This window comes from Hyla sarda, chromosome 11 (genome assembly GCF_029499605.1).
Source record: "Hyla sarda isolate aHylSar1 chromosome 11, aHylSar1.hap1, whole genome shotgun sequence".
In the NCBI taxonomy this organism is placed as follows: Eukaryota; Metazoa; Chordata; class Amphibia; order Anura; family Hylidae; genus Hyla; species Hyla sarda.
The window spans coordinates 91,314,040-91,331,737 of NC_079199.1; the positions used below are offsets into that span (position 1 = coordinate 91,314,040).

Genomic DNA, 17,698 nt, shown 5'->3' on the forward strand with positions numbered 1-17,698 from the left:
CAGCTGCGGTCAGAAGTGACCGAACGCTGTAAGGAGTTCTGACAGAGGTAGGGGGCTCCCTCTGTCTCTCCTGCAGCACCCCGGAGCATCGTGTGGTGCTGCTGCATACCTGGGCAGCCGGGGGTCCTACAAAAACCCCCAGGTCTGCCCTGAGTATAGCCTGTAGGACGTGCCAGAGGCACGTCCTCATATGCTGCCTGCTATTGAAAACTGGCAGGCAGCATATAACTGCAATGCTTTGGAATACTAAGTATTCCAAAGCATTAAAAAGTGTAAAAATAAATAAAATAAAAGGGTAAAAATAAATAAAAATGTAATAAAAGGGTAAAAAAAAAAAAGAATAACAATTTATTAAATGAATCTAATAAAAAAAATGCATAATGTGTATGATCGCATTGGCGGACATCCGCAGCATGTAATATGCTGCGGATGTCCACCATGTGATCCTACACATTATGCAGCAGTCAAAGTAATGAGCTCCCTGTTGCGGCTGGGCAGCTTTGTGTGTCCACTCATAGCGGCGGATTTCCTGCCAGCAGTCATGAGCGGACACACTGAGCTACCCAGCTGCAGCAGTGATGGATATATTCGCCATGAGCGGGTGCTTATTCCCACAACATGGCGGATATATCCATCAGGAGCCTTAACTGTCACAGACAGACGCGTTAAACTGCTAGACCAATCAGAGAGGTCCAGCCAATAACTTATAGGGGTGCGGTATATAAATGGGGTCACTTGTGGGGGTGGGGGTACTGTTCTGCCCTGAAAGCCAAATGGCGCTCCTCTCCTTCTGAGTCCTACTACACGGCCAAGGAACCATATATGGCCTAAGCGGGGGTATTTCCGAACATGGGACAAGAAGCTAAATAAAATAAAGGGTGCATTTCTTTCAATATCAGAAGCGATGTACAAATGGATAAATGGAAAAATGCACACAAAAAAAATTATTGACACCTTCCTGGCTACATAAGCCCTAAGTTATGATCAGATCATGATCTTTTTTTATTTTTCTGTACATGAAGCTGTATGAGTGCTCTTTTTCGCAATGTTTTTTTGTTTTTACTGGTAATATTTTGGTTTAAATGGGTGTTTTTGATTTTTTTTCTTTATTTTGGTAAATGATGTAACCAATAATCAGCAATTTAAGCATGTTTTTTGCCCTTATGATGTTTTCCTTATGACATAAAGGAGCCAGGACATTATATTTTGTATAGCATTAACAATTGTACAAATGACAATATTATATATATATATTTTTTTTTTTTTTTCATTTTGGTTTTTTGAAACATTAGATAACAGTGATTTTAAAAGCACAACTAGAACATGAAGTCCTCAAATAAAACTGTGCACACTGAGCAAAATCTGTTTGTTCCTTGATCTGTACTTTTTTTCTGTATCATTTCCATTTTGATGGGCCTTTTTATAATTTTTTTTCTTGTATATGACATTATAATGCTGTTGACAAACTTTATCTTTTAATACTTTGGACGTTTCCGCACATGGCAATGGTAAATATGTCCACTTTTTATTTTTAGTTTTTATTTGACAATGGGAAAAGGGGGTGATTTAAGCTTTTCGTATGGAAGGGGTTGGTTTATATTGTAAAAATTTTTTATTTTTTTATTTATACATACTTTGTAACTCCCCATAGCAGTCATTCGATAGCTAACACTGAATAATGCTATTCCATAGAGATGAACCCCTTGATCAAGTCATTTTCATAATTTAGATGCTGTGATCATCTCTTATCATGGCATCTAAAGGGTTAATGCCAGACATCCTCATGATCGCTGACTTCTGGCATATTAGCGGTGAGTCCCAGCTGTTCATAGCAACCACCACTCAACAGGAATGAAGTTCACTCGACTTACACTCTTTGCACCCAGAAGATGAAAACATATGTCCTTAGTTGTGAAGGGTTTAAGACAAAAGTGGTGTGAGAGAGCTACTTTGCAAATCTTTTCTTTACAAAAACGCCTGTCACATTAACGTTGCAATGAAACGTTGCAATGATTTTGCACTAAAAGAGCAGACGCAGAATAATCTCTGCAAGCATTCTTTAACTTTAATTATTGTGCTTGTGTGCATTACTTTTGAAAACAGTAGTGGAGAGATAAAACAAAAATAGAGAGACAGAAGCAGTCGCACATCCACAAATTGTATTTTGATCTACTTATTTCTCAACATAATTTAAAAAACTAACAGGTTGTTAGTATACATTTTGATAAAAAATTAAAAGCCCACTCGCCACGTCAAGGCCACCTATTCAGAGTGGGTCCCTAACTTAATACTGGAGACCACCGCCTCCACGACACCAAGCCCATGGGGGAAAAGACCCGGAGGCCAGGCAGCCCCACTGCTGCCAGATCAAGCCCCCGGCTCTGGGCCAAACCACCCCATAGACAAAGCACCACAGCAACAATGGCTGCCACAGAGCACCACACCAGTGTGAACACCTACCATGTGCTCCCTGCCAGAGGGCTGGGAGAATGCTAGGAGGAAACCCATATGCAGTCTCCTGCTAATTAAAAAAGCCTGGGCCGAATGGGTAGAGTGGAGTGCTGGCTATGAAAGAGGGGAAATACTACAAATGTTCAACAAAAAATGAGAAACAGAAACACAGCTGCACATCCACAAATTGTAGTTTGTTCTACTTGCTTCTCAGCATAATTTCAAAAACTAACAGATTGTTAGTGTACAAGCCCACTCACCACGTCAAGGCCACCTAGTCAGAGTGGGTCCCTTACCTAACACTGGTGCAGCACCAAGCGGCGACCACTGCCTCCGCGACACAAAGCCCACAGGGGGAATGACCCGGAGGCCAGGCCCGACCAAGCTTCCTGCTCCGGGCCACACTACCCCGTAGACAAAGCATCACAGCAACAATGGCTGCCACAGAGTACTACACCAGTGGGAACACCTACCATGTGCTTGTCCTACTTCTATCTGTGTTGTTTACTGCTCATTTCACCCGACACCTATGATCTCTAAAATGGCAGCTGAAGCTATGTGCATAGGTTGTTTTTCCAGCAGGTTTGACTAAAATGAACTGCCCAAGGTTCAAGTTCACTTTAAACCAAACTGTTATCAAATTTCAGACCAAACATAGGTCCTACAGGTTTGGTTCGTTCATCTCTAGTCGCCAGGCCTACCATTCCAATCCTTAGCCTTGAGGAAGCCACTGCTACCCCCTTATCACCACACACACAATATATGGATGCTAAAAAATTGGTGGAGCACTCCACCACACCCAAGGGGAGCAGGCCTTTCACTTTGTCTCCTGGAAAGTTATCCATATCAACATCTGACCTAATACAACACTCAGTAATGATCAGTAATTTGTGCAAGACATCCTAGAGCTTCCTTTCAATTGAACAGTTTTTCACAATAAATGTATCATTTGAGTCTAATATTGTAATAAGTTACATATGTCATTAATACATCATTACGTTAGAACATATAATTATATTTATATCTGACTTTATGATTTGAGCAAAATATGGTACACCACAATGGGGAGTTGAAGGATGTTTTCTTACTGACCTACATTTTTTTTTATTATTCTCTTTACAGATTTATGTAGCAATAGTACAGAATGTGCATTTGTCCGTTATTATTGCTCTCTGTTGATACATATATTAAAGTATGTTTCTTTTGGTGGCTATTGCCAGATGTTTGCAAAAAAAAAAAAAAAACTACAATATCTAATGATTGTGGCAAAATTCCCATTAAAACAAAAAAATTAAGAGTCACTAAGGGACTTGTTAGGATTGTTTGTAAATAATCAAAAGATAACAACTTTAATGAGACTGGATGACAAGAAAATGACATGAAGTAACTGTCCCTTGTGTACATCTTACAAAGGGATATATAGCGTTGAGTAACTGTACCTCCCTTCAACATTCGTAAAGGCAAAGACAATAGAAGAAGGCATTGTTTTTATCCAAGGCTATATGGATTGTTTTTGAGATGCATAAAGAGATGTAAAGACTTGATGGTAATACTGTATGTCATTTTATTATGTTATATAATGGGAAAATACAGAAGACTTGAAGAGGTCTGGACTTTTGATTAAATAATTTTTTTTTTTTAAATACAGATAGTAAAAAGAATTACAATTTGTTAAATAACTTGACCCCCTTTGCCAGAAATGGTAGATTTAAACAAGACCACGGTGGAAGAGTTCATTTTATTGGCCTTTGTTGATTTGCAGCATATTCAGATATTCACTTTCCTGTTTTTTCTTCTGACCTATATCACTTGTACTATGGGAAATCTCGCAATAATCATTGTTGTTAAAATAGAACATTCACTCCATAACCCAATGTATTTTTTCATCGCTGTGTTCTCTATTTTGGAAATCATGTTTGTCTCGGTCACACTTCCGAAACTTTTGGCCATTTTAGTTACACATAACAACACAATATCCTTCATTGGATGTTTTACTCAAATGTATGTCTTCAACTCTTTGGGTGTCACCGAATGTTATCTACTTATGGTGATGGTGTTTGATCGACATTTGGCTATTAATAAGCCTTTACATTACTCCACCATCATGACTCCTACAGCTTGTGTTGGACTAGCTATTTTTCCATGGGTTTTTGGATTTTCCAGTATTTTAGTACAGACCATCATCACGGCACAGATGGATTTCTGCGGTCCTAATATAATCGATCACTTTTGTTGTGACTTTCCTCCATTACAAAGCTTGGCTTGTTCTTACTCTTTCATTATTATTATGTTATCATCCTTAGGAGCCATTGTTAATGTTGTCCCACCTTTCTCCACAATCATAGGATTCTATGTCTACATCATAATAACTGTCAGCAAGATTAAGAGTAAAGATGGGAAACAAAAAGCCTTCTCCACCTGCACATCCCATCTCACTGTAGCCTGTCTGTACTATGGTGCGGCCATGATTGTGTATGTCAAACCAAATGCCAGCTATTATGATAAGTACCTCTCTTTAATGTACACCGCATTTATTCCAACAATTAATCCTTTTATTTACACTTTTAGGAACAGGGACGTAAAGGAGTTTTTTTGGAATTTAGTTAACCGAGCCATTAGACCAACCATTTTGTTATATTGAGACTAACTTTTGTGGAATTTATTAACAGTTCTCATATAAAAAAAATAATTGTTTTTTGTTTTTTATACTTTTTAATTATTATTATGTGCAGCTACTTAATATGTACAGTATTGAAACTGATTGTTTTGATAGAAATTAAATGTAGAACATTGTCATATAGGACAGCATTTAATTCCACCTTTATATGAAATGGAATGTTTTGGGTTTATGCAGTTTTAATACATTTCTTTGTTTCTAGCTTACAATATTAATAAACATGGGGGAAGCAAGCAAAACACCAGTGATGGAGGTTTTATCTCACTAGGCTTCACACTGCTTGGCACTAAGTACTTGCCAGTACAGGCATCCAATGCTGGCAATGGAGATGCTCTAAATAATTCTTCTAAAAGTCACCCTACTGAAACCTCTTGCCCCTATCAAAGGTATATTCTTAATTCAACATAAAGAAGTGACCAGATTCTCAATATGGTCTATCCTCCCAGGAGTGTACAATGCCATTTTAACATTTAACTATTTACTTATAGAGCACCTGTAACATTGGCAAAATAAAGAACTTTACACACTCTGGATGAGGGTTGTTGACTTTGGAGGAAACCAGATGACTTATTAAACTTAGCCACAAGCATTGGCAACAACCACTGGCTCAACAGTCTACTATACCATTTACCATTCCATACATTCCTCCACAACCTTAGAATTGACAGAACAGAAATCCTGCTTGGATATTAAAAGGGTACTCCGCCCCTAGACATCTTATCCCCTATCCAAAGGATAGGGGATAAGACGTCTGATCGCGGGGGTCCCGCCGCTGGGGACCCCCGCATTCTACCATGCGGCACCTACCTGTAACGGCTTCCGGAACCGCTGGAGGCCCTCAGGCTAATGCCACCCCGACCACGGGGACTGAAGATCGTGATGTCACAACTCCGCCCCCATGTGACGCCACAGCCCGCCCCCTCAATGCAAGTATGTGGGATTGGGCGTGACAGCTGCCACGCCCCCTCCCATAGACTTGCATTGAGGGGGCGGGCTGTGACATCACACGGGGCGGAGTCATGATGTCACAATCTTCAGTCCCTGTGGTCGGGATGGTATTAGCCTGAGGGCCTCCAGAAGCCGTTACAGGTAGGTGCTGCATGGTAGAATGCGGGGGTCCCCAGCGGCGACTATGGATAGGGGATAAGATGTCTAGGGGCGGAGTACCCCTTTAACTTGTTGTGACTTTCTGGCTATCTGTATTTTCATTTAACTTTATCTCCCTCCAAAGAACTTGCTTTCTTATATGTTTGACTAAAAGATTTTACTTGCGAAACACAAACAACAGAGCTTATGCAAAAAGCTGCACATCTCTCTATATAAGAATACCCTGTTTTCATATTTCAAAATGGGGGTTAGATTGTCTTAGGTGATTCCCTATGACAGTGATTCCCAACCGCGGTGCCGCGTCACACGTGTGTGCCGTTCGCCACTGGCCGTGGTGCCGCGGGATTTTGCTGTGATTTATTTTTTTTTTAAATATCCCGCCCCGGCCTGCGCGCTTATGACTGGCGGCGCAGGGGGGAAGGGAAGCCTGCGCGCGCACTGCGCACACAGCTTCCCCCTCTCCCTCCCCACTGCGTCCCCTGCGTCCCCCTTCCCCCTGCGTCCCCCTCCCCCTTTCCACTGCGTCCCCTGCGTCCCCCTCCCCCTTCTACCTTGCGGCGCAGTGAGCTGAAAATGGGTCCCTGGGGCGGAACGATCTTCAACTGCGCCGGACTCCCGTGCCTGCCGTGGACCTGCAAGCTGCGCGGACCGGTTTGCTTAAGGTACTGTACCCTTTCCACCCCTCTGTTACCCCTTCTCAACCCTGTCCAACCCCCCCTGTCACCCATGTCCACCCCCCCCTCCTGTCACCCATGTCCACCCCCCCTGTCACCCATGTCCACCCCCCCCTGTCACCCAGTCCGTGCCCCCCCCTGTCACCCAGTCCGCCCCCCCCCTGTCACCCAGTCCGCGCCCCCCCCCCTGTCACCCAGTCCGCGCCCCCCCCCCTGTCACCCAGTCCGCCCCCCCTGTCACCCAGTCCGCCCCCCCCCTGTCACCCAGTCCGCACCCCCCCCTTTCACCCAGTCCGCCCCCCCCCTGTCACCCAGTCCGCCCCCCCCCTGTCACCCAGTTCGCGCCCCCCCCTGTCACCCAGTCTGCGCCCCCCTGTCACCCAGTCCACACCCCCCCCCCTGTCACCCAGTCCGCGCCCCCCCTGTCACCCAGTCCGCCCCCCCCTGTCCTCTACACCCCTTTCTCCACTCCTCTACACCCCTGTCGCCCATGTATGCTCCTCTACACCCCTCTGTACACCCCTCTGTCACCCATTAAAAACAAGTTTGGCGCCTAATAGATTTGTTTTGCAGGTTTAACGGTGAAGAATTGTGTGTGGAAGAAATCGTGATGATGGCCCGGACCAAATGGAGAAGAGAAGGCAACGAAGCAAATTAGAGAAGACGTCATTGGTGAGTTGCTGTATAAAGCAGCACTTTAAACTACATACCCACTGATAAATAGATATAGTGCATTGCGTTTTTTACCATTTTCCCCCTTTTTTTTTTTTTGCTCGTCCACCTCTGTAGCGGTGCCCCGCGGAATTTTTTTTTTCGAGGTATGCCCCGATCCGAAAAAGGTTGGGAAACACTACCCTATGATGTGAGAATAGAAAATCAATCAAATTTCTTAATTTACCTTATTAAACAATTGGGTTATTTAGCTCTATAAATACAAAAGAAAATGGGGCAGTGCTGGCAACACATTTGGTAATGTACTGAACTGACTTAACCCCCAGACAACATAGGGTATACCTGTATGTCCTTGCCACCTCTTCTTTAACCTCTTAAGGACGCAGGGCGTATGGATACGCCCTGCATTCCGAGTCCTTAAGGACGCAGGGCGTATCCATACGCCCGTGGGAAATCCGGTCCCCACCGCTAGCCGGTTTGGGACCGGAGCCGGATGCCTGCTGAAATCATTCAGCAGGCACCCTGGCACATCGCCCAGGGGGGTCCTGAGACCCCCCCATGTCGGCGATCGGAGAAAATCGCATGTCAATTCAGACATGCGATTTTCTCCAATTCCGGGCTGATCGGGTCTCTGGTGACCCGATCACCCGGAAAATAGGGCTGATCGGAGTTGTCAGCAACAACCCCGATCAACCCAAAGGAGTGAGATCGCAAAGCTGCGATCTACTCCTATCCCCTGCCATTACTCAGAACGGAGTTCTGACCAATGGCAGCGCAGGACAGGGGGTTGCCATGGCAACCCCCCGTTCTGCCCGCCCCTGGATGTCAAGGGGCTCTGGAAAGAAGATGGAGGCCGTACCTGCAGGAGAAGATGCCTGGGGACCTGGGATCTGCGCTGGAGCCTGCAGGATCCTGATCAGGTAGGGAATCCACAGTGGGGGGGGGGGGGGGATTGAAAGTGAAAGTAAATCGATCTTTACTGTGGCAACCACTAGGGGGGCCAAACTGCAACTCCCAGCATGCCCAGAGAGCCAAAGGCTGTCTGGGCATGCTGGGAGTTGTAGTTTTGCAACATCTGGAGGGTCACAGTTTGGAGACCACTGTTACAGGGGTGCCCAAACAGTAGCCCTCCAGATGTTGCCAAACTACAACTCTCAGCATGCCTAGACTGCCCAGGCATGCTGCGAGTTGTAGTTCTGTAACATCTGTCCCTTCAGATTTAGCAATTTTCATGACATTTTTGAAAATTGCTGCTCTACTTTGAAGCTCTCTAATTTTTTCAAAAAGCAAAAATATGTCCATTTTATGATGCCAACATAAAGGAGACATATTGTATTTGTGAATAAAAATAACATTTATTTGGAATATCCATTTTCCTTACAATTAGAGAGCTTCAAAGTTAGAAAAATGCAACATTTTCAAAATTTTCATGAAATTTGGGGATTTTTCACCAAAAAAGGATGCAAGTAACGCCGAAAATTTACCACCAAAATAAAGTAGAATATGTCACGAAAAAACAATCTCAGAATCAGAATATTCGGTAAAAGCGTTTTCGCGTTATTAATTTGTAAAGTGACGGTGGTCAGAATTGCGAAAAAGGGCTCAGTCCTTAAGGTGAAAAAGGGCTGCGTCCTTAAGGGGTTAATCAGGGGATACAAGAATGTCCTGGCGCATATAGTGTAAATTAAGAGGATGCAGAAGCATGGCTCACTTTACATGTGGTAAGTGACAGCTGGGCATTCGCTACTAATGTTTCCATTGGTACCATTTTGGGATATGTGTAAAAACTGATCTCTTTTCATAAATATTTTTTATGAGTTGAAAAAAAAAATTAAAAAGAGAATACATTAACCCCTTAAGGACACAGCCCATTTTGGCCTTAAGGACACAGACAATTTTATTTTAGTGTTTTCATTTTTTCCTCCTCACCTTCTAAAAATCATAGCTCTTTTATATTTCCATCCACAGACCCATATGAGGGCTTGTTTTTTGCGTGACTAATTGTACTTTGTAATGACATCAATCATTTTGCCATAAAATGTACGGCAAACTCAAAATATTATTGTGTGTGTGAGGAAATTGAAAAGAAAACTGAAATTTTGCTAATTTTGGAGGGTTTCATTTTCACACTGTATACTTTACTGTAAAAAATGACATGTTTTCTTTATTCTGTGGATCAATACAATTAAAATGATACCCATGATTACATACTTTTTTATTATTGTACCACTTTAAAAAACAACAACTTTTTTTTCACTAAATAAGCATGTTTAAAATTGCTCTATTTTTACCCCCTATAACTTCCTTAATTTTAAATATACGGGGCTGTAGATTTTCCTTGGTACCACTTTTGGGTATATGTGACAATTTGCATGTGACCTGGATTTCATGTGACCAAAACACAGTAATTTTGGACTTTTTTATTAATTTTTTTACGTTTCTGCCGTTTACTATACGGATTTATATTATATTTTGATAGTTCAGACATTTATGCACGCGATACCAAATATGTTTGTTAATTATTTTTAATTTTATTGTCCCCATAGGGAACTATTTATAGCAATTATCAGATTGCCAATACTGTTCAGTGCTATACATAGGCATAGCACTTATCAGTATTATCGGCGATCTACTTCTATGGTCTGCTCGATGTCAGACCAGATAAGAAGACCCCAGGAGACGGATAGAGGCAGGTGAGGGGATCTACATTCACCATCTTGGATGATTTGATCCCCGCGGCAGTGCCATGGGCGGTTCGACCATCCATTCAAAGCACCGCATTCAGCATCTGAGGGGTGCATGATGCAAGCACTGTTTCAGTGCTCACGTCATGTAAAGGACGTAAATGTACCAGCGGACCAGGACATACATTTACATCCTATGTCTTTAAGGGGTTAAACAGGTTTATCTCCACTGTATTCACAGAGGAAAGTGGAATAACAGGTAATATACAGTAAACTCCTTAGGACACTTCTCATTCTAACCCAAGAAGTAGTGCAGTGGTGCCTAAAAAAAATATCAAAATAGACAAATCACCAGGTGTTATAGAAATTCCCCAATTTCTAATAAGTGACAGGGTCTGTTTCCCAGAATATAGTGCCACGATTCAAAAAGGGGCCAACATTTTACCCCCCGTGAATCGCTGGATGTTGTAAATCTTGATTTCTCCACAGCATTTGATACTGTGCCACATAAAAGGTTGTTACATAAAATAAAAAATTCTTGGGCTGGGGGAAAATGTGTGTAAGTGGGTAAGTAACTGGCTAAGTGATAGGAAACAGACAATAGTTATTAATGGTACATACTCTGAGTGGGTGACTGTTACTAGTGGGGTACCATAGGGGTAAGTTTTGGGTCCTATTCATTTTAATATATTTATTAATGATCTTGTGGAGGGAATATATAGTATAGCGTTAATCTTTGCAGATGATGTCACGGTATCCCAGCATATTTTGTAGCTAGCAACAAGATAACTTGACCCCAGGTTAGACAATGCATGGCATTGAAGCTGCCATCTTGGAGTGGAAGCTGAACAGAGAGCAGTGCACGGAGAAACTCACTGTGGAACTACTGATCCCAGGAAGTATTCACAAATACAATACAAAGCAAGCTAAGCAAAGCACTGTGCCGTGAGCTGATGATCACCTGCATTTCTGTGTCCAGTTGCTGCTCTACAATTCCCAGCAGTGTGACTTCAGAACCAGACTATAAAAACTATCACATTACAATACAAAGCAAGTTAAGCAAAGCATTGTGCAGTGGGCTGATCTCAGACAAAGACCTGCCACCTGCATTACTGTGTCCATTTGCTTCACTATAAATCCCAGCAGCAAGACTGTAGAACAAATCCATCAATAGCTGTCACAATGCAATACATAGCAATTAGAGCAAAGCAGTGGGCGAACTTGTATTTGAACATGAATACGCATTTATAGCATCCACGTTCACCCTCAATGCTATAAAAGCATATTCATGAAATAGGCACCTTATGATGAGAAACCTGTATTTTTGGTGTTTAACCTCTTAAGGACGGAGGGCATACAGGTACGCCCTGACATCCTGGTACTTAAGGACACAGTGATCAAAAACTCCCATCAAAACAAAAATGGCACCGACAAAAATGAAAAATGAGCCCTCATATAGCCCTGTATGCAGAAAAATTTAAATTTTAGTGCATGTAGTTATACATTTTTTAAAGTAATAAAATAAATAAAACCTATAAAAATTGGGTATCCCTGTAATCATATGGACCTAAAGAATAAAGATGAATTGTCATTTTTACCGAAAAATGCACTGTGTAGAAACGGAAGCCATAAAAAGTAGCAAAATGGCATTTTTTTTTCATTTCACCGCACAAATAATTTTTTTTCATTTTGCCACAGATTATGTTGTAAAATAAGTAATGTCATTACAAAGTACAATTGGTGATGCCCTTATATGTGTCTGTAGGTGCAAAATTTAACGCATTATGATTTTTAGAAGGTAAAGAGGAAAAAACAAAAGTGCAAAAACATAAATTGTTTTGAATCCTTAATGGGGTACTCTGCCCCTAGACATCTTATCCCCTATCCAAAGGATAAGGGATAAGATGTCTGATCGTGGGGGTCCCGCAGCTGGAGACCCCGGGATCTCAGCTGCGGCACCCTGCTGTCATCACTGCACAGAGCAAACTCGCTCTGTGCGTAATGACAGGTGATACAGGGGCCGGAGCATCGTGACAACATGGCTTCGCCCCCTTAATGCAAGTCTATGGGAGGTGGCATGATGGCCGCCATACCTCCTCCCATTGACTTGTATTGGGGAGGCGGCCCGTGACATTATGAGAGGGGGGAGCTGTGATGTCCCGATGCTCCGGCCCCTGTTTCCCCCGCCATTACGCACAGAGCGAGTTTTCTCTGTAAGGTCAAAATGGGCTGAGTCCTTAAGGGGTTAATCAAGAATATAGCTTTTCTACCTGGGTTTAACATAAATACGCATTAAAAGCAGTGAGACTGAATGTGGAATAAGCATATTACGTCAAGTTATCTGTATTTTCTGGCATAAATTTTAAACCTGGGTGGGCTAGAACCTTAGCAGCCCTGAACTCACCTACAGCCACTTTCCCTGCCTACATGAGTATTCGCCCTAAACGACGGATGCTCAACTGGGAGGTGGTCCCTGTTCTCAGTAAATGCAGGGGCATAAAAAGGTCCCAAAATAATAAACAACACAGTAGAGACGTCAGGGAGACAGGTCAGGGTACACTCGGTAAACCAGCAAAATACGGGAAACAAAACTCGGAATAAACACACCAACAGTTAGAGAGTGGTCCAACAAGCAGGATTCAAACCGAGATAGCAGCAAAGGTAACAAATCAATAAGAAGAGAATAGTAATTTCACACAAAGAGGTCAGCATACACAGGATTAAACATGCAATAGTGTAGAGGAACTGAACTCAAGCAACTTTTGATACAAACTGGGTATTTTTGTGCACCTGACACGGGCTTGGATGCTGAGACCAGATGTAAGTGGCTCTATGAGCAAGTCCACTTATAGGCCTGGGTGTTGTCACACCAATGCATGATCGTTCATACAAATACATAATTAACCCTTAAGTCATTCAAGATTCCACTCATTCTGCTGTTATATGTCTTATCCCTCAATCACCGCAAGAGCTGTACTCACTATTCTTCTTTTACATTATGTCTTACTTTGCAATGACTCAGCTCTGGAGGTGACATCTAGTAGCCTGTTCTTTACAAATCTTGAGACACCAACAAAATGGAGCATACAGTGGAATTGAAAAGAACTACAGATCCCCCTCCCCCTCTCCTTTTGCACACAGGGAAAAGAGGAAGGTAGATGGGCGAGGCCAGATTTGCACTGTCAATTTACATGTTGCTTGCCTTCACCAGATGCCTCATGTTAGCTCCCTCTGTTAGTCAACAGTGGGAAATATGAAAAGTTATTATTTAGTTTTGAATATTTTGTGACAAGTAAATTTTTTAAAATATTTCCAAAAATATAAAAAAATGTAAACACATTATTTAATGTGTAAAAAAAAAATCATTTGGTGAGACATTCCCTTCAAAATACATGCCTCCTAAAACTATAGCGCCAAAATAGTCTTCTGTAACACATCTTTTATGACTTTAAGCTGAGGCATTGGCAGCTAATCAGGGACAACTTATGCTTAGGCTTTTAAAAGTGGCAACAAGATGCTTTCTTGCTTGCACAGTGAAAGGCATATTGCGCACTTAAAGGAAAGGATTGGATAGCCATACTCTTAGACCCTTGTTATAAAGTCAGAATGAGGAAAAAATGTTCCCCTTCTAAGATGCAGAATAAATTAGATTTTTTACCCTGAGGAGCTATGCAGCCAGCTTTTCAGTACCAAACACCTACCAAACAGGGGTCCACTTTTCGCTCCTCGCTGTGTCAACACTTCGCTACCTCTGTCAGCAATACCCCTGCAGGAGGCAGGAGCAGCACCAGCAGCATCTTCACATTGGAGTGCATGATGATAAAGGTTTTATATCTGGTATTTAACTCTGACAGGACCAAAATGGATTCATCCCCCCCCCCCCCCCCACCTGAACAACCAGGTTGATACATGCTTAAGCTGTGCCCTTTCTTTAGCAGACATAATGATCCCGGACCCCATGGACTGATAATGATCCCAGACCCCATCAGTCACCTGATTTTACCATTGGGCAGGACTTGACCATTTTGGCACTGGTGTTTTGTCTTGTCCACTTGCTACACCCCAGTGTAGTGTTCAAGTTTTCAGAATGGCAGTCATCGTCATCACCCCTAAGCAAACAAGATTGTCAGCCAGCAACGTTGAAAAACTCATGCTTAAAATTAATCAGGCACGGATCAGTTAGAAATGCAAACCTTCTTAGCCAAATGCCATGTTTTAGATTGTACTAATGCCACTCCTGTTTTCCTGTCTGCTGACTACTACAACTCCCACCAGTCCACCACTGCCTCGTGTCTGCTGGCTACTACAACACCCACCAGTCCACCACTGCCTGCTGTCCTCTGGCTACAACAAGACCCACCAGTTCAACACTGCCTGCTGTCTGACGGATTCTACAACTTAGACTGTACTACATCAAAATGGTCAGGGACCTTTTCATATTCTACATTTTCTACTTTACAGATTCATATACTAATAATAAGGACTGAATTTAAAAAGTCCATTATTTTTCACTGGGGATATATTTTATCAAGTTTTTTGTGCTTATTCCCAGTTGTTTGTAAAACTGTAGAAAATTCAAAGATTGTGGCAATTAATTTCTCATTAGAAGGAGAAAATAAATAGTCACAAAGGGACTTGTTAGGAGAGTTTGTAAATAATCTACTAAAACATAACAGCTTTAATAAGACAGAATGTCTTAAACATGAAATGAAGGCCTCCCCTGGGTACATCTTACAAAGGGATATATGCCTGTACATTGTGTAACTGCATGTCTTTTTACAGTTCTTAAGGAAAAGACAATAGAAAAATGCATTGCTTTTATCCAAAGGTGTATAGATTGTTTTATAGATACATAAGAAGTACAAAGATTAGATAGACTAGTTTAACCACTTTTCAGAGAATGGCACAAAGAAATGAGACCACAGTTGAAGAGTTCGTTTTATTGGCCTTTGTTGATTTGCACCAGATTCAGATATTAATTTTTCCATTTTTTCTGCTGACCTATATCACTTGTATTATGGGAAATCTCGCAATAATCATTGTTGTTAAACTTGAACATTCACTTCATAAACCAATGTATTTTTTCATCGCTGTGTTCTCTATTTTGGAAATCGTGTTTGTCTCGGTCACAGTTCCAAAACTTTTGGCCATTTTACTTGCACACAAAAACACAATATCCTTCATTGGATGTTTTACTCAAATGTTTGTTTTCGGCTCCTTGGGTGTCACCGAATGTTATCTACTTATGGTGATGGTGTTTGATCGATATCTTGCTATAAAAAACCCTTTACATTACCCAACTATCATGACTTATACAGTTTGTGTTGAACTAGCTATTTTTCCATGGATTTTTGGATTTACCAGTGTTTTAGTACAGGTCATCATTATGGCCCAAATGGAATTCTGTGGTCCTAATATAATTGATCACTTTTTTTGTGACTTTGCCCCAATACAAAGCTTGGCATGTTCTGATCCTTTCATTAGCATTATGTCAACAAACTTAGCGGCCATCGTGGACATTATTCTACCATTCCTCGTAATCATAGGATTCTATGTCTATATTATAATGACTGTCAGCAAGATCAAGAGTAAAGATGGGAAACAGAAAGCCTTCTCCACCTGCACATCTCATCTCATCGTAGCCAGTCTCTTCTATGGAACGGCCATGATTGTATATGCTAAACCTAAAGCTAACCATTATGATAAGTACCTCACCTTTATGTATACAGCATTCACCCCTACGATTAATCCTTTCATTTATACCTTTAGAAACAGGGACGTGAAGGAAGTTTTCTGGAAGTCAGTAAAGCGAGCCTTAAGACCAGCTGTATTGTAACAATATGGAAACCTACAAATAAATTCTTTTGCTTACAGTTTCTCAAGAGGTATATAGTGTTTTTTTGTTTTTTATTTAGTTTGGTTCAAGTTTACCTAGATCATATGTACAGTATTTTAAATGAATATTTTAACCCCTTAAGGACCGAGCGTTTTTCCGTTTTTGCACTCTAGTTTTTTCCTCCTTACCTTTTAAAAATTATAACCCTTTCAATTTTGCACCTAATAATCCATATGATGGCTTATTTTTTGTGCCAACAATTTTAATTTGTAATAACATCAGTCATTTTACCAAAAATCTACGGCAAAACAGAAAAAAAAACATTGTGCGACAAAATTGAAGAAAAAACGCCATTTTGTAAATTTTGGGGGCTTCCAAATAACCCCTATAACTTTTTATTTTTCCACGTATGGGGCGGTATGAGGGCTCATTTTTTGCGCCATGATCTGAAGTGTTTAGCAGTACCATTTTTTTATTGATAAGACTTTTACCATAAATTTACGGTAAAACAGAAAAAAAAAACTTTGTGCGACAAAATTGAAGAAAAAACGCCATTTTGTAAATTTTGGGGGCTACTACATGAAGGAAAATGTATAGGTTTAAATTGTCCTCTTCTGACCCCTATAACTTTTATTTTTCCACGTATGGGGCGGTATGAGGGCTCATTTTTTGCGCCATGATCTGAAGTTTTTAGCAGTATCATTTTTTTATTGATCAGATTTTTTGATCGCTTTTTATTCATTTTTTCATGATAATAAAAGTGATAAAAAATATGCTATTTTGGATTTTTTTTTGCGCGTACGCCATGTACCGTGTAGTTTAATTGACTATATATTTTTATAGTTTGGACATTTATGCACTTGGCGATACCACATATGTATATATTTTTATATACACAGTTTTTTGTTTTTTTAATGGTAAAAGGGGGGGGGGGTCATTCAAACTTTTCTATAAGGGTTAAATGATCTTTATTAACTTTTTTTTTTTTTACTTTTTTTTTGCAGTGTTATAGCCTCCATAGGGACCTTCTTTTAGCACTGGGGACATCCTCTGGAACCTAGACCTCATCCTTGTGGTGAATTCCTCTATATCAGGTCCCTCCCAATGATATCTGTCCAAAACTGCTACACAATCCAATACAAACTCTGGTTATAGCATTTTTTAAGGTGCCTCATTCTGCATGTGGTTCAATATCGGTGTGATGTCGGTGTGATGTCGGCATGTTTATTGATATTCATTATAACTAAAGTTACCTTGAATGTGTTTCACTAACTTCATCACCTGTGTGACCTGTGTATTACTTGTGAGCTGATCAAAGCTTACGACTTCATCAGTATATAGTTTATAGTGGTAGCCCAATGTGATACAGTCCCAAATTTGGTCCTTTTATCCCCCATCAAAGCACTTAAAGGGATAATCCTTCATAAAGTAATATTAGTACTTATCTGCCAGACAGTAATGGACATGCTTAGGAAGGATTCCTGCTTGTCTTGGGGCTAAATGGCTATGTTGTGAGATTACCATAACGCTGTGGCTAGCTTTTTGTGAACTGACTATTTCCTGTTGGAGTTCTCCCCCTAAAAAAGTCCCAGGATTC

General features: G+C 41.2%; 2 protein-coding genes across 2 annotated transcripts; both read left to right on the plus strand.

The window, feature by feature from the left end:
• The first annotated feature begins 4,150 nt into the window (after positions 1–4,150).
• Positions 4,151–5,092, plus strand: LOC130294931 (olfactory receptor 6N1-like). Its single transcript, XM_056545084.1, has one exon. The coding sequence runs from the start codon at positions 4,151–4,153 to the stop codon at positions 5,090–5,092; it is 942 nt and encodes a 313-aa protein (XP_056401059.1).
• Positions 5,093–15,165: 10,073 nt separating this feature from the next.
• Positions 15,166–16,101, plus strand: LOC130294932 (olfactory receptor 6N1-like). The gene has a single exon (XM_056545085.1). It carries the CDS (start codon positions 15,166–15,168, stop codon positions 16,099–16,101), a length of 936 nt encoding a protein of 311 aa, XP_056401060.1.
• The last annotated feature ends 1,597 nt before the right edge of the window (positions 16,102–17,698 follow it).